Source organism: Leptinotarsa decemlineata, unplaced genomic scaffold (assembly GCF_025532065.1).
Source record: "Leptinotarsa decemlineata unplaced genomic scaffold, Ldec_3_MD MMD2_tig00078340_RagTag_RagTag, whole genome shotgun sequence".
NCBI classification, from domain to species: Eukaryota; Metazoa; Arthropoda; class Insecta; order Coleoptera; family Chrysomelidae; genus Leptinotarsa; species Leptinotarsa decemlineata.
In genome coordinates this window covers 18,921-43,756 of record NW_027412723.1, presented here as the reverse complement: position 1 = coordinate 43,756, position 24,836 = coordinate 18,921, and the positions used below count along the sequence as shown (strand labels likewise).

General features: G+C 35.7%; 1 protein-coding gene across 1 annotated transcript; it reads left to right on the top strand.

Annotated features, from left to right (window-relative positions):
* The first annotated feature begins 2,163 nt into the window (after window positions 1-2,163).
* LOC141486993 (uncharacterized) lies at window positions 2,164-3,285 on the top strand. Its single transcript, XM_074185597.1, has 2 exons — window positions 2,164-2,962; window positions 3,207-3,285. Exon 1 carries the CDS (start codon window positions 2,271-2,273, stop codon window positions 2,892-2,894), a length of 624 nt encoding a protein of 207 aa, XP_074041698.1. The 5' UTR covers window positions 2,164-2,270; the 3' UTR covers window positions 2,895-2,962; window positions 3,207-3,285.
* The last annotated feature ends 21,551 nt before the right edge of the window (window positions 3,286-24,836 follow it).

Below are 24,836 nucleotides of genomic sequence, written 5' to 3'. Positions count from 1 at the left end.
CTCTTTACACACAGCTATACCGATAAAGATGGTGTGGTTAGGAAGAATTATCTCAAATGAGATTTATCGATAGTTATAAAATTATGACTAATTCGTTGGAGAAGTTGGGTGCAAACTTGACCTCCGATCAATGTTTGGAGATGCACAAACATTTCCCACAAATTGAGAAATTCAATTTGATGAGACAGAAAGGTGTATTTCCATATAGTTTTGTTGATGACATTGACAAATTGAATTATCCATTACTTCCGACAAAAAATCAGTTTTATGACACACTCAATTGTGAACATATATCGGAAACTGATTATGATAGGGCTAGAAAAGTTTGGAATTTATTCGAGTGTCAGAATATTGGGGGAATACTCTGATTTGTATTTGAAGTCGGATGTATTGCTACTATGTGATATTTTTGAAAACTTCCGCACCACAAGTTTAGAGATATATAACTTAGATCCGGCACAATATTACACTGCACCTGGATTATCATGGGATGCCATGTTGAAGTTCACTAATGTTGAATTGGAATTACTAACTGACATTGATATGATTCACTTTTTTCAAAAAGGTATACGAGGTGGAATTAGTCAATGTAGCGAGAGGAAACATATAGCAAATAATAGATTTTTACCCAATTATAATCCCAACGAACCTTCCACATTCATTACATATTTAGATGCAACAAATCTATACGGTCACAGTATGTCACAACCTCTACCAACAAGTGAATTTACATGGTTGACACCAAATGAAATTCTTAATCTCGATGTGATGGATGTGAGTACTGATAGTCCGTATGGGTATGTATTTGAAGTGGACATTCATTATCCACAAGAGTTGCATGATAAACATTCTGACCTTCCATTTTTAGTCGAAAAAATAATACCACCTCGTACACAATCGAAAATTCCCAAATTAATTCCAAATTTGAATGATAAAAGAAAATATATTGTTCATTATAGGAATCTACAGCAAGCTGTCAAAAATGGATTGATTGTAATGAATACACATAGAGTATTGAAATTCAAACAATCATGCTGGATGAAACCCTATATAGATCTTAATACTGAAATGCGTAATAGGTCTAACAACAAATCTGTTAAAGATTTCTATAAACTAATGAATAATGCGGTGTATGGAAAGACAATGGAGAATGTAGATAATCGAATTGATGTTAGACTCGTTACACATTGGGAAAATATAAAGAAAAATATAGGTGCCAGCACTCTCATAGCCAAACCAAATTTCAAAAATTGTTCAATTTTCACTGATAATTTCGTTGCCATTCAATTGGGTAGAGTGAAGGTTCATTACGATAAACCATTATATTTGGGATTTTCCATATTAGAATTATCTAAAACAGTCATGTATGACTTTTTCTATGGATGCATCAAACAACACTTTGATGAAAATGTCTCTTTACTTTACACAGATACCGACTCGCTCATTCTTAAAGTAAACACAGAAAATTTTTATGAATTCATAAAAAAACATAAGTAGATTTGATACATCCAATTACAGTATAGTTAACCAATTCAATATTCCAGTAACAAGTTCAGTCTTGGGTAACTTCAAAGATGAATTTCCAAATGATCCAATCATGAGTTTTTATGGTACAGGTGCTAAAGCATATTATGTGAAATCTGTTGATGGTGAATTTAAGAAAGCCAAGGGGTTAAACGATCTGTAATAAAGAATGAATTGACATGCGAAGATTATCAAAAAATCGTCGAACAAGGTGGTATGATATTCAGAAAGATGAATTCATTTAGAAGCGTGTTACATGATATGTATACTGAATTAAAAAATAAAGTTGCATTATCATATCACGATGATAAACGATTTATCATTCCGAATACTACCCACACTCTTCCTTGGGGTCATAATGATATTGAATTTTATGAAAACGATCCAAATGAGAACATTCGTTGGATAAGTAATATTATTCAACAATCACAATCTCAGGAGACTCCATTGGATCAATTGATTAATTTATTATCTGCCGAGATCAATGATTGAAATATCATTCAATATCTTCAAAACCGGAAAATTCAATATTGATATTTATGTAGCCATTTATAATTAATAATATATGATAGAAGTAATGTGATATTAATGTATTATGTATGTATGTATATGTATTACTGTAATGAATATAAAATGATTAAAATTTTATTTGTATTATTTCTATTTCCCTAATCAATTACTGCAATATATAGTATAATGTAAATGACAGAAATATCAGTTTGAAGAGAATCATCGTAGAGTGCACAATGTCTAAAACAATCGATAAGTTTGGTAGAAAAAGAAAATGGGGTGGTAATGTCATTCGAGGTCCTCCTGGGAATGGTTTTAAATTAACAAAAGATGGTCATTATGACATGCAAAGGAAAATATTGAAAAATACAAGTGAACCAATTGACAAGAGTGATTGTGTAACTGTATCATATCTTGAGGGGGAAATTAATGGAGCAAAGGAAGTTATACTTCTAGCCCTACAAGCTGCAATACAATCCACAATAGGCAATATTGCTCGGGACGCCCGGCAAGCATTTGACGATAAAATTGCAGAGGCTCGGATAACTTTCACTCGTAAATTTGACAAACTTACAAGTGATGTAGACATAAAAATGTCTGACATAACAGCGTCTACAAATAAAAAATTTGATGCTATGTCAAACATAACAGGGACTACAATGAAAAAGTATGATGTACTGGAACAGAGAGTTGAAGTATTGGAGAAAAACCATAAAGAAGTTTTGGAGAGAAACTATAAAGTCAGGCCATCATCATCAGGTGGACTGGGATATCCAGGACTGAACATTAATCCAAATCATAGAATAATACAACCAAAACCAAAAGCAACTGATGATGTATTAATGGAACCAACATGGTGAATGTATTCCCTCGTTAGGTTAGGTTAATAGCTACGTTAGGTTAGCTGCATACTTACGTTAGGTTAGGTGTTAGGTTAGTATTCCCTCGTTAGGTTAGGTTAATAGCTACGTTAGGTTAGCTGCATACTTACGTTAGTTAGTGTTAGTTTGTATAGTTAGGTAGGTTATAGTTACTGGTAGGTTAGGTTAGGTTAGGTTAGGTTAGGTGTTCGGTTGCATAGCGGTAGGTTAGCGTACTAGGTTAGGTTACGTTAATACATACGATAGGTTAGGTGTTCGGTTGCATAGCGGTAGGTTAGCGTACTAGGTTAGTAGGTTACGTTAATACGTTAATACGTTAGGTTAGGTGTTCGGTTGCATATTATGTTACGAACGCGCGCGCGAAGAGGGCGTAGATGTCTCTCCAGATGTCCCCCTACCTGGGGCCGGAGGCCCCACCCACCTGGTGGGTGACCGTTAGGCCACCCACCGTTAGGGCCACGTTAGGGAGGGGGCGTGGCCCGTTAGGGCCACGCCCCCCCGCCCCTTGGCGCCACCAACTTTTCGGATACCCCGGCCCTTTCCGAAGCCCCGCCCCCTTCCGAAGCCCCGCCCCTCCCCTCCCCGAAGCCCCGCCCCCCGACTCCCAACATTTGCGCATGTACACCCCTACCCTCATCGCGCATGTGCGCTCCCACCATTTTCCCACCGCTCACGCATCGAAGTCGATACCCTCCGGAGAGCACTCCACAACATTCAGTTCGAGAAGTCATCTCATCGAGAGCAGTCCACTCCACAACAAGGCAGTACGTTCCAACGACCAACTTGATATTTGAGTAAGTAAATTAGGAATGTTATTTTTTATATCAACTAACTTTGTATTATTTCTTCTTTTTCAGAATGGCAACCAATCCACAGGAGGTGAATAATGCTGTGGCGTCTATTCTGCCGGTGTCCGCTGACCAGGAGGAGGCAGCATCTTCGAGAGCGGTGACGGTTGACCAGCCAACCACTTCGCGTTCGCGAGTTAGGTGCAGATCTTCTAGCCCTGACTTATTCGAGGAGGAGGAGGAAGTCAGGGCTGTGAAGAAGGTTTGCCAACGACCTGCAGCAAAGGTTGGTCCTATTTCAAAGTACCGAGCTACTTGCAATAGGACTAATCCTTATGCAGGTAGTTTTTCGACCTCTCGTAAGAGGGCCTCCACACCAGCAGCAGCACCAGCAGCAGTGGAAATTCCGAGGAGTCCTTCTCCGGAGTTGGTGATATTGTCGCCGTTGGTGACGCGACTACCACCGCTGCCAGCGACACCGGCGGATCCTGAGGTGTTGGTGCCACAGCCTATCGGAGAGGTTAGTGAAAAGATGAGTGTTTTTCTGCAGAGATGCAAGAAAGCAGAACGAGCTGCCCGATCTAGCGAGGCCGCGTTGGTTACCATGAAGCGACAAATGGCTGAAATGGATAACCGACGGAGGGAAATCCAAAAGGAAATGGCCGAAATAGATCGGAATTATGCATCTCTGCAGGAAAGGTGTAAAGCAGAGACCTCTTCGATAAAGCTGTACAAAAAAATAGTGACAGTTATGGACACTCTTTTTGTAGATGAAGTGTAAATATAAGATTAGTTTTAGGTTAGTTAGGAGTATTTAATTATGGTAGTTTTAAGTTTATATTTGTTAAGTTTATATTGAATAAAGGAAAAGGAAGTGAAATAAAGGGTGTACACTGTTTTTTGGTTTGGTACACATTGAACAATGCGATGGTTGGAGCATTTTTCTTCACTTCCTCTTATTATTATTATTATTTTTTTATTTCAATTCCAAGTTCTTCTAGACAAATACCTCACATCAATTTTTGTGTCCTCTAATCACTTGTAAATAATTTCATGTGAAGAAAATTTAAAAAATAAAAAATAGACATGTTTCATAGTGAAATCGACAAGTATATTTCATTTGTATTTTATCCATTCAAGTATCTCTTTCATTGAATATGTCTTATGTCACTTTGCAATTTACCCCTACTCATTGAATATGTCTTATGTCACACTACAATTTACCCCTACTCAATGTTCCACTCCTCTCCCACTCCCTCTCGAAAGTATAAAAGTAGAAATCATCTGATGAAACATTCAGTTGATCAGCTAGCATCGAGATGGAACCCGATTCAACCTCCGAACCCTATAGCTGCCCGATCAGGGGTACAACTTCAATTACTGGGATAACAGCCAGGTACAGGTTGTCTCTTCCACCACGGAACCCCACAGTCCGCCATACGAATACCGGGATCACGACATCAGGATGCAAGTTCAACATGTCACTGGCAGTGACGAAGGACACTTGGATGACTCGGAATATCCAGATCCTGACGGATGGTGGGACCCTGCTTATGATGACATTGTCCCAATGAGTAGCGACGACGACGATGATGACGACGACGACTCTGGTGATGATGCTGATGACGAGCTTGACGTTAGACGTCCTCCACCATCCCCTATCCTCATCGAGGATAGTCCTCCGCCATCCCCAATCCTAATCGATGATGATGTCCTCAATTCCGATGATGACATATAATCATCTACTCGTCCATCATTTCCTTTCCTTTCCTTCCACGGAGTACACACTTTTGGTTGGTGTACACGAGGCACTGCGAGGCTGGGGCAGTGTCTTCCTCCCTTCCTCTCCCTCTTATTAGTTTTTTTTTCCATAATAATCACTAGAATTTCTCCTAATAATCGCTCAGAGTTTCATTCTTGATGTTTTCGAATCTCAAACACTGTTCTACATTTCACCCCCTCCATTTCATTTCTTCCAATATAAATATAGCAACAATCCCAGTTCTATATCATTCTTCCACAATGTCGAGTACAGGACCCATCCAAGTACATGAAATAGATTCAACGTCTGATCATTTGAGTACAACCTTCGCTCAATTTCTGCAGCGAATCTATGATCTTCCTGATGATTTCGCAGAACGAGTGGAACAAGGTATTCAGGACGACATAGATGCTGTTGACGATAATAATGCGGATGATGTGATTAGTATATCATCTGATTCAGCTGATTATGACGACGACGACATCATGAGTATATCATCTGATTCAGATGACTACTATGAGGATGATATCATTAGTATATCATCTGATTCAGATGACGATACCATAATTATTGTTTCTGATGATGAGGAGCGTTAGTCCATATCATTGCATGGATTAATAAAAAAATAACAGCCCTTTTCAGGGCTACAATTAAAGACTGAAACAATAAAAAAAAAAGCTCTTTTCAGAGCTACCATTATACTTTCAAACAGAAACAGATTCATACCATTGTTAACATTATGTTAACATTATAATCTCAAACGAAATATATGTATGTGAAAGTATTATCATTATATGCATATGAATGATTGACAAATGCCAACTTCAACTTTCATTTAAAGTAGTACTCATCATATGCATAGATATTCAATGACTATCAAATTCCAAATTTCGACTTTTCAGTCAAAGTAGTAATTTATTGTCATATAATGTATAGATATTCAAAGACTAACAAATAGTAATTTATTTGTCATATAATGTATAGATATTCAAAGACTAACAAATTTCCAACTTAGACTTTTATTAGTCAAAGTATTCATTTGTCACATAATCTATGAATACTAATACAACTAACTACTGTTTGTGTGAATAATGTAGCCCTGAAAAGGGCTGTTGTTTTTTTTTGACCAGTAGGTCCACGGTTATTGTGCCACAGGTTGGACATTATTACATATAATACATGTAGATACTCGGGTGAAGTTTGTTAGTGGCCTCTCGCAAGCTTCACACCAATTCTGTCCCATTTCCATAATTGAGACAGTGTTGTGGGTGTTGACATGGGCATACCACCCTCCATTATTGTTTCTATGCGAATAAAACCGAAAGCAGCACCAACATAGTTTTTTGTTCTCTCCATCTATTGTGCTGATCAATACGTATGCATCCAATGCACAATACAAATCCAAGGGATCTTCCAGTGTCTCACTGACATTGAGTGTTCGCATACCGATCCTCATAGCACCATCACCTTCAGTTGTGTCAGCTTCTATCCCTTCATCATCTCCTTCTTCATCCATGACCCTCTCAAACTCCATCACGTCATCATCTTCGTCGCTTTGGTTGGCCTCGTTTTCAACTTCGTCTATCTCATCTTCATCGACTCCAACATCTTCTGCTTCAACTATTACTTCCTCTAGCGGAACATTGACATCCTCATCATCTGATTCGTCTATCCAATTGTTTTCATCAACAGCAGCTATTCTATTTAATGCAGCATTTATTTTTGCAGAATTCATCTTGTTGTTGTTTGCTCACAGTTGTAGAGAGTGAATGAATGAACTCTAGGTTTGCAAGTCAACTTATATAGGAGGTGATGCGACTCCCACTTGACTCGTTTAGAGTGGAATAGTAGGAGAAGTTATCCCACTATACTTCCACATGATGTTGATTTGTATAAATAGAGATCGTAGGTATAGGAGAGAGCATTCAGAGTTTCTGTAAGTCATCTCTTAATATTTCTAATCGAATTAGTAAAATGCCGTTTCCAAAAGAGTGGAATGAAAAACCAAAAGTGTGTGTCTACCCAATGATGATTGCAGGGCTATTGTGTGCTACTTTTGTCAAATAAGTAGACCTAAGGATTCAATCAATCCATGTACTGGTATGTGTAGTGATTGCGTGTTGCGGATTCAACTATCGCCTCCTTCTCATCCACCGAAGCGAACAAAATCGGATTATCGTCAACAACAGTTACAGTGTCTGAAGTGTTCCGAACCTATAATATTAACAATATAGGTATCTGTAGAAATATTTGTGGTACCTGTGCTGCCGTTCCAACTCCACTGCAACGTTGTTTGCGTTGTGATACATATTCCATGAATTGTTGGAATCATGTATGCAATGCATGTAGAAGTACTTGGGATCTGTGTGAGAAGGTTGGTCAACTCTACCCCAATAGGAGAATCCATTTTTTTCAATGTTGGTGTTTGACGCACGAGCAACAACTATTGAGGAATAGAGTCAAAGAACGTTCCACATCCACAGAGACATATTAACATTTTTCATTTTTTATTATCGTTATTGTCCTCTATTATTAATATATATATATATATATATTTTGAATTTATTTGTATTATTTTCTAACATTTAAAAATACATGCATGCAACACAAAGTTTTCCTCTTAAATGACAAAGATTGTTACATGCGTGAATAGTTTAGTGAGAGAGCGCATGTGCCAGTTGATGAAAGAGCGCATGCGCTAGTTTATTTTCTTCTATAAATGGTGAGGTCTCAGTAACATCATCACCTTTCCTATCCACATTCTATTGCTATCACATATCATTCCTCAGACCTTAATAATCATGAGCTCTATGCCGCTATTGATTGCTGAAGATGGTTCACCACTTGTTGATATCGATCAGACTGATTTTGAAAATATTCCAGTATTACATTTATCGAGTCAAGATTCGATAAATGATTTTGATATTAACGACTTCGTTAACTTTGCAGATGTGCCAGAACCAAATGAGCAAATTATTATTGAAAATCCGATCGTTTCGCAATTATCATCACTCAAACACTCTTCATCTACCCTTCCTCTTGGTGTTGATAAGAAATCTAGAACAATCAAGAGGAAGGTTACTAAGGCATCTTCATCGATTGTCACTGACTTTAAAGAAAAGAAAGAATCCAAAAGTGTTGTGCGACAGAAAAAACCCGCAACGAAAAGTGACAGATCGAAGAGGAAGCCAAAAGGTACTCCTAAAGAAATGAAGAGTGATTTGAAAGCTGAACCGCTATCTTCTTTCAGTCCCCTCCATCGGTTTGGGAAATGAAAAGGAAAGCAAAATGCCGTCTTGTAAAGGCACAGATGACTATTGCTGAACTTGAAAAGAGTGAGCGAGCTATTAATGCTAATAATGAAACTCTTGAAGCATTAGATGCCAAGATTGCATTAGCGAAGGTTGAATTGGCTAGAATGTCTAAAGATGCTGATGAACTCCGTTCAAAAATTGGTAAAGATAAGCAATTCCATCAACGTTCGAGAATGCAAGCTCAGGCTGAGCTTGAGGAGTCGACTAAGCTTTATGAGACAGCATTATCAGTGAGAGATAATTGGCAAAAAGAGTTGGATACTGCATTTCAAAGTGACGGCGATTAGTTTTGGGAATGATAATGTGTTTTCAATATCGTGAGTTGAAAAATATAAGCGGGAATGGAGTATACAATTAATTTGGTTTGGTATACACAGAACATTGCGAATGGCTGGGGCAATGTTTACCGCTGCAATATTTTTCAGTTCACATACTTATAATTGAAATGAAAACAATAATGAACTTTAATATTACTTTATTATTCATAAAAGTCACTATTATATACATTTAAACCATATTTGATTCATCAATCCAAGAATTTTGTTCGCTAGGAAGGCCTAACCACTTTACATATACTTTATTTTTTCTTCTCTTCAACACCTTCTCAATCAGATATACGTCAGGATTCTCGGTTCGTAATAACTCTTCTTCGTAAAAACATCCTCTAATCGGCTGTTCATTCATATCTTCAAGATTATAAGTCGTTGGGATGGTTTTATTAATTTTAACAATCTTGAATAGCTCCGTGGTAAAATTCGCAGTGTAAGACTTTTCAAAAATATGTTTGTATTTACTTATACGTACAATATCATTTAATTGGAATTTGGGTTTACTTTGTCTTCCTCCAATTCCATTGATACCCTTGAATTTTAATTTTGTTGTTGAATCAACATTGATGGGTGCCATACCTATTGTACGATGAACTTTATTATTATATCTACTAGTTATAATTGGAAGAATATCAAGCCATTTGTGGTGACCTCTCATCGAAAATTCCTTGTAGAGCCATGCCTTTATTGTACGAATCACTCTTTCTGCTATAGCTGCCTTCTTTGTGCTAAATGTTGAATAATGATTGATATTATATTCTCGCATGAGAGATGAGAAGCTTTTATTGAAAAATTCTTTCCCTTGATCGCTTTGTATGTGTTTGGGGGAGTATTTGGCTTCTTTCAGTACATGTTTCATTGCATTAGTTACTGTACTACCTGTTTTATCTTTAACTGCTACAGTCCACAGATATTTGGAGTAACAATCTATCACTACAAGTATATATCGGTATCCTTCATTACTTTTTGCATAAGGTTGCAGTTCAGCTAAATCTATTTGCCATAGATCTGCAAAACCTTTGATGGTGGTTATTCTTCTACGAAAATTACGTCTTGCAGGTTTATGTAATTCATTAACAACTTGTCGTTTGACATCACTTATTTCATTAGTCATTCTATTTCAATATGATTAAAGAGAAAAGGTGATAATGTTACTGCATTGAATGATGATGTGACAGTGATCATTACATGTGAATATGTTAATATATTATACCTTCTTCACGTAATTCTTCAATTATTGAAATTATTTCATTATCATGTCCGCTATGTCCGGCTGACTTTGAAGCTACCAATAGTCGTAGGCGAGCAACTAACTCTTTCGGTGAATTCCAGTACACATAATTCACAGGTTTAGAATTATATATTTTCTCCATTTTCACTCGTTTGAGTGCTCCACCAATTTTACTTCTACTTCTTATTGGATATTGTCGTGAGTCTAATAGAGGTTTGATAACTTCACGAAATTTTTTAGAATTTGTATTTTTAAAACCATTCTTCAGATGATATTGTTTATATGGAGCATTCGTTATTTTCAATATTTTGGAATATACTTGACGAGTTTCTTCATTATCAACATCTTGTGGATTCTTCAAAAAAATCATATCATACAATTCTGGACTACCTGCGCATTCATATTTTTTCACTTTATTAGCATCCCAAAATGAAATGTTTCCATCTTTGAAATTTACCACTAGACTTCCCATTTTCAGCTTTTGTGTAATTGGATCCATACGTACGCCAAATGTTCCATCATATGCTGGATTTCTAGATTTTATATTATTCAAATGTTTCATCAAAACATCTTCACCACTTTCATTCATAACAGGTGAGATGTCAGGATCCGAGGAATCGATGTGGGACGATGATGGTGTTTCGAATAGAGTTGTTCTCATATCGTCTTGAAGTGTGCTCGTGTCACTATTCACAGATGATACACTACCAAAAGATTGTTTTCTTTCTATTGGAGTACTCATGGGATAATTTGAAGTAGATTGAACAGTTCCATGATTTGGTGATAACACTGGTGATTTAGAAGTAGCGTTTGATGATAAAACATTCAATGGTTTCATTATGGGCTCATACAATCTTTCAAGTGTCGTACGATTTTCAATATTATCATTCTTGATAGAGTTGAATTTCTGCCTGACAGCTTCTGTTGTCTCTACTAGTTGACGTTTCAAATTTATTTCATTGTTTTTATTTTCAGGATCTTTTTTTGTATTCATAATGCCCTTTTTTTTGAATTAAAGCTTAATTCGTTGGTGAAGTGACCACTACAATATTCAGTGATCGAATAAGTTCCAAAAACAAGATCATGGGTATATAAAACTATCGAATCCTTTGCGATATCTACCTTCATCTATTTTTCTATCCTTATCAATGACTAGAAATCCATATTGGTCCTCCCAGCATTTAACACACATCAATTGGAATTGTTTGAATGTTACATCGGGTGAAACATGATCTGAATAAATGTGATGTAAATTCGTCTCATCTTGTTTGAACATTATAATGAAATTGGTATTGTCACGCACTAACTGTTTGGGTACCCGTGAATATGTCTGTGCTAGATAAAAACAATCAACATCCTTATGACGTCCCATACAGAAATATGATCTAATAATATCTTGCTTTTCACATATCACATCATCGAAAATGAAAACAGAATTAGGCTTAGCGTCGGAGGGTTCCACTATTTCTGCATTATTGCTGAATGTATAAAAACCTAATCCTTTTATAGGTTCCAAAACACTTCGCAAGTACTGATATTTAGGTTGATTGAGTGATTTCGAATAGAGATACACATTTCTAAATCTCAGTCCTTGTGGATGTGTTAATAGTGATATCATTGCATTCGTCTTTCCACAATTTGAAGGTCCTATAATGAGTCCTCGAACTGATGATGGAAGTAGTGGACCATGTCTGAATACCCTTTGTCCATTCAATCCACAACCAAATTTCTCATCTAGATTATCTACAGCAAACTTTTCTTTCTGTTTTACAATGCGCATCGTGCCGTGGTTGGAGACTATATAAATGTTATTAGCTTATTCATTTCAATGTGTACCATCAAACGATACGGACGTATTGAAAGTGATCGTAAAATTAAAAGAGGTTGTGGTTTTGTTAATGATTTAATAAACAAACTTCCTTTCGAATTACATCTACCCGGAGGTTATCAATACTGTGGACCGGGTACAAAATTGAAACAACGTTTAGCTCGTAACGACCCTGGAATCAATAAATTAGATATTGAATGCAAAAAAACACGATATTCAATATTCTAAGCATCCATCCGATCTTGCAGCAAGACATTTAGCCGACAAAGAACTTGAATACAGCGCTTGGGATAGGGTTAAATCGAAGGACGCGAGTATTGGGGAAAGAGCAGCTGCATTACTTGTCACCAACATTATGAAAGCGAAAAGACATATGGGCATGGGTTGTAGTACCAATAAGAAAAAATGTAAGAGGAAACAAACGAAGAAAAATAAAAAATTAAAAAAGTTGCATTTGGTGCTGGGATAGTCCATAAAGTGCGAAATGTATTGAAGAAAGCTGGTGGGAATCAATTTGTGACGAATAATAGCAAAAAAGCTATCACTGTGGCATTGCAGGCGGCACGTAAATACCTTAAAGCTGCCGGTGGAAAGAAGAAAATCCGCACACCACGCATAATTCCTGTTCCCAAGATCGGTGGACTTTTACCATTGATACCAATTTTTGCTGGACTATCCGCACTAGGAAGTTTGGCGGGAGCCGCTGCTGGTATTACCAAGGCCGTGAATTCGGCAAAAGCCAGCAGAGCGGCTTTAATGGAAGCCAATCGTCACAATAAAACCATGGAGGCTGTAGCATTAGGCAAACGCGGAAGTGGAATATATCTCAAACCATACCGTAAAGGTTTAGGACTATATTTAAAACCATACAAAGCCACAAACAAAACAAAAAACTAATTGAACCCCTACCTCAGAGGCCTCTTACTGATCTCGATCTCAGTTATTATGCACAAAAAATGAAAATTCCACATTTTCGTGGTGTTTTTATGCGTGATAGATTACCATCTTCAGTCCAAAACAAAACGAGACAGCTATTGTTAATTTAGATGGAATAAGTGGACCAGGAACACATTGGGTGGCATATAAAAAATGTGGGAAAGAAGTCACATATTTCGATAGTTTTGGAGATCTACCCCCACCATTGGAATTGACTCGATTCTTTCGAAAATGTTCGAATGTAAAAATCAAATATAACTATGATCGACAACAGAAATTTAATACAGTTCTCTGTGGTCACTTGTGCTTGCAGTTTCTCTCTAAATAATTTTCCAAATAAAAATGGATTCAACACCAAAACTGGATCGGGAGGCTATCAAGGGAATGGGGTTTTCACTTAGAATGTTTTCAAAATATGGTACCTTGAAAAAAATGGATAAAGTGATGCTTGCAAATATGCCTAAGGAAGTGATACTTGCATGTGTTGCACATGAGATTGCATATGTTTGGGAAAAGTTGCCTAAGCATCTGCAAGATGACATCGATATAATGAAACATAGATATTGTTATGAGCACCACCACCACGATCAAAATTCAGAATCGGATGTTAATGACGGTCCTATACCTCGGAAATCTATGTGTTGTATTTGTAATATAGAGGATGTGAATATTGGTATCAATAAAAATGATACTTATTACAATACAACACCTTCCAAAAAGTGTAAATTGTCTCAAATGTGCTGTTGCTGTGTACAATAATAAATTGAAATGTGTTTCAAAATATTCATCAGTCATGTCACGAAAGTTCGAGCTACAAGCTGTCGGGACAAGTGTCTTGAGTGCGGATTTTTTTCCACCAATTGAATTGGATAGGAACAGTCGTTATGGATTAGGACTTTTGGGATTCTATGGGTGCAATACAATCAATAATATAACTGAAGCTAATAACTTAGTTAGTTTCAGAATCAGTAATGACAACTCATCGATACCCCAAAAGTTGACAATTGAAATTCCATGTGGTGCTTATGAAATAGAAGAGATCAATGCCGTCATACAGAAACATATCATGTTCAGATTGTTTCATGATAAAAAACCAAATGATGTCGTTGCAGATGATATTTTCTATCTACACGCCAATAATAATACATTCAAATGTGAAATGCGATCCAAATATGAAATTGATCTGACACATCCAAATTCAATAGCAGAAATGATGGGGTTCGCTCATGAAATATTTCCACCAAATCAGATACATGAATCATCATTACCAATAAACATTACAACTGTGAGACTTATCCGCTTAGATTGCAATATAATATCTGGTTCATATATAAATGGTGAAGAATCCCACATTCTTTTCTCATTCGATATTGATGTTGAACCTGGCTACAATCTCACTAAAGAACCACACAGTATTATATATATATGCTTGTCAGTCCAGAAGGTCGTCAATTGATTCACAACATTACAGTGCGTATTTTGGATGAAAAAAATAACCTTATCGATTTTGGAAGTGAAGAAGAGATTTTCATTATTTTGGAATTGAAGAAAATCGAATAACTGTTGTTATGGGTTTCATTTATAATAGACAAAATCGCATTGAACAATCCCAAACGAGTTGCACTATCAAAAAGAAAGGTGTGCATAAAAAGAAGCTCATTCCACAAGTGTATGCTAAACAGTTAGCACATAACGCTCTGTCTGTGAGTGATCTTAAATTTTTGAAATCGATTGGATTGAAAGTGAGAAAATAACAATGGTGCTCGAAACAAACAATGAAAAGTTGAATATATTCAATGAACCAGTGCTCGATCATTCTCTCATAAGTTTACATGAGCACACATATAAGCCCTATGGATCACCGCTATTCAGGAATTCGGATGAAATCAGAATTGCAATCAATAATCAAGATGTTATACTAGATATTGCCGAGAGCTTCATTTACATAGAAGGTAAATTCACCCCCAAAGATGTAGCGAAAACATGCTATCTCTCGAATAATGCAATTGCATTTCTCTTTGACGAAATTCGTTATGAAATGGGAGGTGAACAAGTGGCTGTTGTTAGAAAACCTGGGATAACATCTACAATGAAAACCATGATATCATTTGGACAATCTCATGCTAACACATTATTGACATCTGGTTGGGGACTTTCACAATTGAAGCAAGATATCTTGGATACAAACAGTCATGTTTTTAGTGGAAAACTACCACTGAAATATTTGATGGGTTTTGCTGAAGATTACAACAAAAGTATCTTGAATGCCAAACAGGAATTGATTTTGATTATCGCTCGATCATTCAAAAACTCATATATAGGTGAGGTTGATGCTGATTTGGAAATAAATAAAATCGAATGGAAAATAAGGCATATTGTACCAGATGATAAACACAAGCTCAAACTTTTGAGTAGAATAAACAAAAGCGGTCTGAATGCCAAAATCAAGTTGGCGTATCGTATGTGGGACCTCTATGAACTACCATCATTACGTGGGACTTCTTCAGACATATGGGCCATCAAAACAACTAACGCATTGGAAACTCCTCGTTTTGTCATCATCGCATTCCAAAGTACTACCACATCTGAAGATAGAACACAAGATATTACAAAATTCACAACTGCTGATATCAATAGTATTCGAGTATACTTGAATTCTGAAGTTTATCCATATGAGCGTTGGAATTTGAATTTCGATAAAAAACTTGATGCTCCTGCTTATTATGCTTTTGAGAGTTTCCAGCGAAGTTATTATGATAAAGATATGAGTGAACCTCTGATGGACATTGGACAATTTAGAGAGAATCCACTTTCGTCATCGATTGTTCCCATCAACCGAATGCAACAAAATCATCAACTATTGATATAAAGATTGAGTTTGAGACGAGGAAGACCAAGTTTCCAGACAACACTAAAGTATATGCATTAATTTTGCATGATACAGTTTTAACATACAATGCATTGGATGGTTCAGTTCATAGCAGATATTGACACTTTTTTTCACTCTATCATGTACTGTTTTATGATCTTTTTTTTTTTATTTGTAACTGACTTATATCATGTATTGTATTTTATATCATATTTATTGTTTTGTAATCATTTTCTATTGTATTTCATCAGATTTAAATAAATAAAACATGAAAATAATACAAAGTTTTTTATTTGACATTATTTATGATTCACAGGAACATACAGACTATCTAAAATAACTTCTTCCTCATAATCATCATTTTCGCGACCATCTTCAATTTCCTCTCGATTTTCATCATTCAATTCAAAGTGATGAATAATCCATTCTGGCAAGTATGGTTGGAGGCTATACAGGAATCTTCTTAGGTTCAGTTCAATCATAACCTCACAAAGTTGCCACAATTCCAATTCATTATCCAAAAATTTGTTGCAAACTTCTGCACCACTCCAATAGTTCTCAGCATCACGAAGGCATAATTCGATTTGTTTTTCATCATAGATACATCATCATACGCATCATATCATATCACGCTTGCATGTTCGGCTCCATCACCCAACACCTTCAATTTAGACGACAAATGTTGAACCGATGATTTGAGATCTACAATATCGACCCAATCTTGACTTGCGTACTGCATCCACATCTTTAAATGGTGGAACTGAAATCGAACAAAAAAAAAAACAATAAGCAACCTCCAATTTTTCAGTGATATAATACTCACATTCCCATTTTACTTGTAGTTACAAAGTGAGTGTATTCAACTAAGTTAGTAATGTTTATATTTCCATATAATTATCATCTAATATATGAATATTAATAAAACAATAAGAAATTCATTATAATTACTATTATTATTCAATCATATTGAATTTGACTAGAGTTATCGTTTTCACACCAAAAAAAAACTTTGTAAGCTATGACCTAAAGAAATTCACTATAAAATTATCACTATTATTCAATCATATTGAATTTGACTAGAGATCGCGTTTTCATGCCAGCAAAACTTTGTTGGCTCTGTCCTAAATACATCATCGTATATTTACCACCTGATGAGTTGATACAAGATATATCGTCATCACTGAATTGCAACGAAATACGTTTTGGTAGCCATGTTTTAAATAATTTATCATTGCTCACATCTTGCAAAGTTAATAAAATTGATTTACCAAATCGTGTAGAATAAGTTGACATATTTTTAATTATGTACACTTCATCAATTGGCAATGATGATAAGGCCTTTTGCTCTAGTATTTCAACCTCCTGTACAATCAAATTATTAATTTTATTCAAGTCTACTTTTGAAACGGACATGATGAAAATATATATGAAAATATAAACAATTTCCAACAGACAAATACACTCACCGTCTTCCTTCTATTACGAACTGAATAACACTCTACCAATTGCTAACTGCTGCAGATATATTCGTCTACTGATTTCATAGTGTGCCAGGCATTTCTTTTATATTAAACAGTGTGAGTCACCCCCACCATGAAACCGTGAAAGATTCACATTGCTAGTTGCTATCCACTAGAGATGCCTGACGTCACAGCCAAGCCCATCTCCCAACTTGATGCGATAACAGTTGCCGGTACGAGCAAGCAGTGGTCGTTGCGGTCTCGGAGAGGGTAGACGCTAGGCAAACGTCCTCGGCTGCCGTTGTGTCACCATCGATAGCGGGGCTAGAGCGAACCTTCATCGCTTCGGGAGAGGTGAGGGCAGACCGATGAATACGCATTACTCTGCCACACGTCGTGGAGTGAACATGTCGTTCTCTAGCCGTTGAACGGTTATTGCTGTGACGTCACTCCACTACTAACTTGGTGCCCTAACACCGATGGAGCATTTATTACTTGGAGGATCTTCGAAGTATGCAGACGTATGTTTGTACATAGACAAACAAGCACATGATGAAACCCTGTACCGTGCATTCTCTACACACACACAGACACACACACACATAAACACACAAAATCTCATATGAAAAAAAAATCTGAACGATCCATGCACCAGACACTTCAAGGTCACAACGCCTTGACTTCACTGCACAACAAAAAAACTTCACCAAACAACAACCAATAAAAAAAGCAATTAATACGTCATAGTGGTGGGGGGAGGCCGAGAATCAGCTGTAAACAACTACTGAGATCAGTGCAACGAGTATTGAAGAAACATCGCTTGCATCCATACCACGTTCAGTTACATCAAGAACTACTGTATGCTGATTTCGAGAAAAGAGTGAGATTTTGCAATTGGTCCATGAACAAAATTCGTCGAAACGAATAATATTTTATGGTCGGATGAATCGACATTCCATAAAAATGGATTTGTAAATCGACATAATTACCATTATGCGACAGAAAATCCTCATTATTGAGACAGGTGGATTATCAACATAGGTGGTCGATAAATGTCTGGGGAGGCATCATTGGAGAATATGTAATTGGTCCATACTTTTTGAGGGACATATGAATGGTGCAATGTATCTCAATTTCTTACGAAATGATTTACCAGGTTTGTTAGATGATATTCCTCTCGACCTCCGCAATAGAATGTGGTTACAACATGATGGTGCACCTGGTCACTATTCGGCAGAAGTGAGATCATCTAAATGAAGTATTTCCCAATAAATGGATAGGACGGAATGGGCCTGTACGGTGGCCCGCTAGATCACCAGATTTGACGAAACTAGATTTTTTCTTATGAGGATACATAAAAAATATGGTTTACGTTGAGCCACCAACTCTCCCGAAAATATGCGACTTAGAATAACGAATGCTTTTCGCAGCATTACACAGCTGTCTTGCGCAGTAAACAGTCTTTCAAAATAGACTTCAGCTCTGCATTCAAGAAAATGGAAGACATGTTGAACATAATTTATAAAAGTTTCATTATCAACCTTAATTAAACTCTCCTTTTGTAGTTTTGTAATTTGCCAGTTGACAAATTTTGAATATCTAAAACTCAAGCTCTGAATGAATATAATAACATGAAAAAAATAGTTATTTATAATGTTTCTTTCTTTAACTTGTTTGTTTGATATTGCACGATTTATGAGTGAAATTCTGCATCCAATGAAAAAATAATTTTCCATTTAGCAAAAGTGATAGGTCATACATTTATTTCGTTAAAAAATTTTGTTTGGACTCCTTCTAATGTACAAAATTGAAACAAGATATCTTTCGTATATTTTTATCAGTCGTCAAATGGATTTCGCTTTGAAAAAATGACCGTTTTTTCGAAAGAAATTCTCATTTAAGAAAAACTATTGAACTTAGCCATAGGGAATACTTAATGAAATTAAGAGGTTTCGTTGGCGCTTCTTATGGATCAATAATATACAGGGTGTTCCATTTAATCTAAGGAAGATTTTGCAAATTTTCATTACAATATTTGGCAAGCGGTTTTTCATACCCTGTATATCACAGGTTGATTTCAGATATATCGTTTGAGAGAGTTACCAATGTAGAATATTCGACCAAAAAAAAATTTCAACTGGACTTGGCACCACTTTATAATTTCAAATATTCTGAGTGACGAATATTGAAAAAAAAACCTGTCATGCTAGATATCTCGAAAACCGTCAATATTTTCGAAGTGCAGATATACATAAAGTTCATTTTATTTTCTATGAAGAAACCGAAAAAAAGCGATAAAAAATATAGGTTGCCATTTAAAAAGACACAGTTGGGATCCGCCCAGAAAAAAATCGAACACCCTGTGTGACCGCCAATATTTTTATTTTGTCGAGCTCGAGCAATAAGGTAATATTATAGAAAATTAGATTCCTATCTGCTTCCTATATAGAGATATGGAACACCGCGCCACTGTTGCAGGACCCTGTAATATATATATATATATATATATATAAATATATATATATATATATATATATATATTATATATATATATAATATGGCTTTTTTCTACTACTCCATCTGATACAAAAAAATGGATGAGATAATCTTCCAAAGAAAGGAAGGAAGTAATCAATTTGAAAATAAGTAACTCATACATGGATGTGTAGAACATGCAAAGAAGTAACTTTCAGACACAAACTGAAAGAAAGCCTCCTGAAACAGCTACTTTCATATAAACATTGAATTACACGAAAGAAAAAAAATTCTTCGAAACAAATACTTCTATATGAACACTGAATTATACAGAAGATACTTTTCTCTATTCAGTTTGTATATCGAACATTTGTTGAGGAATAAGAATCAGATATCATTCACATGAATGATATTCCATTCATTCTACTTTGAATGAATGGTAATAAATTGTACCATTCATTCAAAGTAGAGCTCATGTGAATGATATCTGATTCTTATTCCTCAACAAATGTTCGATATACAAACTGAATAGAGAAAAGTATCATCTGTATAATTCAATGTTCATATAGAAGTATTTGTTTCGAAAGAAATTTTTTTCGTGTAATTCAATGTTTATATGAAAGTAGCTGCTTCAGGAGGACTTTCTTTCAGTTTGTGTCTGAAGTTACTTCTTTGCATGATCTACACATCCATGTATAGAGTTACTTATTTTCAAATTGATTACTTCCTTCCTTTCTTTGGAAGATTCTCTCAATATATAATATATATATATATATATATATATATATATATATATATATATATAATATACAGGGTGTCCCTGGACTTCCTCTTTTCCTCTCGGGAATGTATAGATGGGGTCAAAATATCACCAGTACTTCATATAACTTTTTTTCCTGAAAGTCTTCGTAATCAAGTTACGGGCCCTCGAAGTTACAAAATGAAAAATGTTTTCTTTGATAACTTTTCAAGTGAATATTCAAAATCATCCAAATTTTGGTAATTGACTAAACAAATGAATTCCGTCAATGAGCTTTCATGCAGGAGTCAGTTGTTTTGCTACAAAGTCAGGAACGGACTACCCCCGATGGTCCACACCCCAAAAACTTTGAAATGACAGATATTTTTCAATATTTTTCAACAAAATAAGGTTACTTGGACAATTTTATGAATAAAAGTACTCGTGTGGAAAGTCGATCGGAGCAACGAGTCTTGATAAAAATGTAGTTCTACTCGACGACATCAAACCCGCTCGTCCACCATTATTTGAAATGAATAATTATCAAAGCAGAAATAATAATGATAACGTTAATTCAACAACATTTATAACAGGAATAATACAAAGTATGCTAAAATGAAGTCGTAAACAAAAAGTACAGTACCTATATGGAAGTTTAAGTCACAATTGTGATAGCAGATATTTTTTCAAAAGAAATATCAAGTTCTGTAGATTCGTGGTGTTTTTAAACTAACAAGCTACTCTTCTATGAAATATCGAATTCATTCCATATTTTGTATGTACATAATACGTGTGGAATAATCACGTTTCGTGTTGATCAGTTATCTGAATCTCATGAAACTCAACATTCGAATGTTTCAAAATCTTCTTCACAGCTAAACTGTTGAGGAGTTTCACTGATAATTATAATTTTATGGGAGAAATTCTTTAACACGAATCTAAATTTAGCTGAAAAAACGCACATCGGAAAAAATATTTACTATACTAATAAAAAGCAAACGAATGAACTACAAAAACGGCTGCACATGATCAGGTGAAAAATATGCAGGGAATAATTATGTTTCATTTTTTCAAAGATGTTGACAAAAAAACCTTTTAGAAAGTTTTGATAAAAAATGAGAAACTGGAATGCGATTTTGTTTTGTTGAGTGGTGCGTTGTCATATGACTATCATTGTATTGTCAATATTCTATAGGATAATTTGAATTTTTTTGATATGGCCGAACAGTTTACATTCAATGAATATGCAGATATGCATGTATTTTATGGACGAGCATTTTGTAATGCTGCAGAAGCTCGTCGTCTGTATTCCGAGCATTTTCCCAATCGAACGGTACCGTCAAGAGAAACATTCGAGCGTGTCGATCGCAGCTTGAGGGAGACAGGTATGTAATAATTGATAATTAATTTGAGCACGTTGTTTTATTTCGATATTATTGTAGGTACAGTTTTGCCAAAACGAGGTGGTGAGGGCGCTCCTAGGACTGTACGTACCGTTGTATTGGAGGAAAATATTTTGGAAGCCGTCGCTGATGATCCTTCAATGAGCATCAGAAATCTATCAGAACAGTTCCATACATCCAAGTCCACTATTCTAGAATAATTAGGGAACAACTGCTCCACCCATTTCACATCCAGAAGGTACATGCCATGACACCTCAAGATTTTCCAGCACGACTGGAATATGCCAATTGGTTCATGGATAGGCAAAGAGAGGATATGACTTTTATTAATCGAGTTTTATTCACTGATGAAGCAGTTTCAGTAGAGATGGAGTTATCAACTCTCATAATCTCCATATATGGGCAGAAGAAAATCCCCATGGATATTGCAAACCAAACACCAACGGAAATTCAACGTGAATGTTTGGGCTGGTATCATAGGAAACCATCTTATAGGACCATTCGTTCTACAGTACCGATTGAATGGAGAACGTTATTTGGAGTTCATTCAGAACGATTTGAATGGACTTTTGGAACATGTTCCATTGCAAACCCGAAGAGATATGTGGTTTATGCATGATGGCGCTCCTCCTCATTTTAGTTTGATTGTGCGTGACCATCTGAACCATATTTTCCACAATAGATGGATTGGTAGAGGTGGGCCATATTCATGGCCATCGCGGTCTCCGGATTTAAATCCATTGGATTTCTTTCTGTGGGGGCATCTAAAAACCTTGTTTACGCTACACCTATTCACACAAGAGATGCATTGTTGAATAGAATAACATTACATTGTGAAGCCATACGAAACGACCCTGGAATGCTATTTCAAGTACAGAGAGGGTGTCTTCGCAGACTAAGAAAATGTATAGAGAGAGAAGGTGGTCATATCGAGCAGTTTCTGTAGCGGATTTTTCATTTCTGTTTGCTCTTGAGGCTCTTGAGTTTCGTTAGTTAAACGTGTTTGCATTATAAAAATTCGTTATGAACATTTTACCTATCATTTCCATTTTCCTTAAAAACAATATTTTCGAATAATGGTAGACATCTCAGGATAAATGTTGTTGAATTAACGTTATCATTATTATTTCTGCTTTGATAATTATTCATTTCAAATAATGGTGGACGAGCGGGTTTGATATCGTCGAGTGAAACTACATTTTTATCAAGACTCGTTGCTCCGATCGACTTTCCACACGAGTACTTTTATTCATAAAATTGTTCAGGTAATCTTAATTTGTTGAAAAATATTGAAAAATATCTGTCATTTCAAAGTTTTGGGGTGTGGACCATCGGGGGTAGTCCGTTCCTGACTTTGTAGCAAAACAACTGACTCCTGCATGAAAGCTCATCGAAGGAATTCATTTGTTTAGTCAATTACCAAAATTTGGATGATTTTGAATATTCACTTGAAAAGTTATCAGAGAAAAACATTTTTCATTTTGTAACTTCGAGGGCCCGTTACTTGGTAACGAAGGATTTTAGGAAAAAAAGTTATATGAAGTACTGGTGATATTTCGACCCCATCTATACATTCCCGAGAGAAAAGAGGAAGTCTAGGGACACCCTGTATATATATATATATATATATATATATAAATAATATATATATATATATATATATATATATATATATATATATATATATATATATATATATATTTATATAGATACAGAGATATAGATATTATTGAGTGTGTATGATATAAATCAAAAGGAGGAAATTCGTGGACATGACACTCAAAAAATATGGAGGCAAACCGCGGACACGTGTTTCTGCCTATAGGCCTCATCAGCGCGTGCAGCCAATTGCAAAGGTGGACAACAACTGGTTACCAAAAATGAAAAAAAAAACATCACATATGCACGGTGTCATCAACAGGAGCCAACCACACATATGTGGTTTCAATTAGAAGACCCAGCATTCCCAGGCATCATCTAACATCACCACGTAGGCAGCTATAGCTACCTGCGTGACTTCCGGGTCCAGGATATAGATACAGAGATATAGATATTATTGAGTGTGTATGATATAAATCAAAAGGAGGAAATTCGTGGACATGACACTCAAAAAAATATGGAGGCAAACCGCGGACACGTGTTTCTGGCTATAGGCCTCATCAGCGCGGTGCAGCCAATTGCAAAGGTGGACAACAACTGGTTACCAGTTGCATATGTGATGTTTTTTTTTTCATTCCTCACATAATTCCTGTGAATTATGTGAGGAATGTGTGTTATATTTATGAGTTCCTACAATTGATGAATTGAATTCGAGACGAGTAACTAAGAATTGAAAAAGAATTTGGGAAATTTTGTTTTATTGAGTTTGTGTTATACGGTGAATGATTTTGCTTATCTTGTGAGAAATGCACAATTTCACTTTCGTTAAGCGTTTCTACATTATTTGTGAGGATTTGAGATGATTATCTCAAAACTGAAGGAAGTTAGTTAATGGATATTTCTATTTTCTGATTTATGAATTATGGGAAGATTTGAAGAATTCCTGTGAATGTGTGTTATATTTATGAGTTTCTACAATTGTTGAAGTGAATTCGAGACGAGTAACAGAGAATTGAAAAAAATTTGGGAAATTTTGTTTTATATGGGTTAGTGATATTCGTGAATGAATTTGTTAATCTTGTGAGAAATGCACAATTTCACTCTTGTTAAGCGTTTCTACATTATTTGTGAGGATTTGAGATGATTATCTCAAAACTGAAGGAAGTTAGTTAATGGATATTTCTGTTT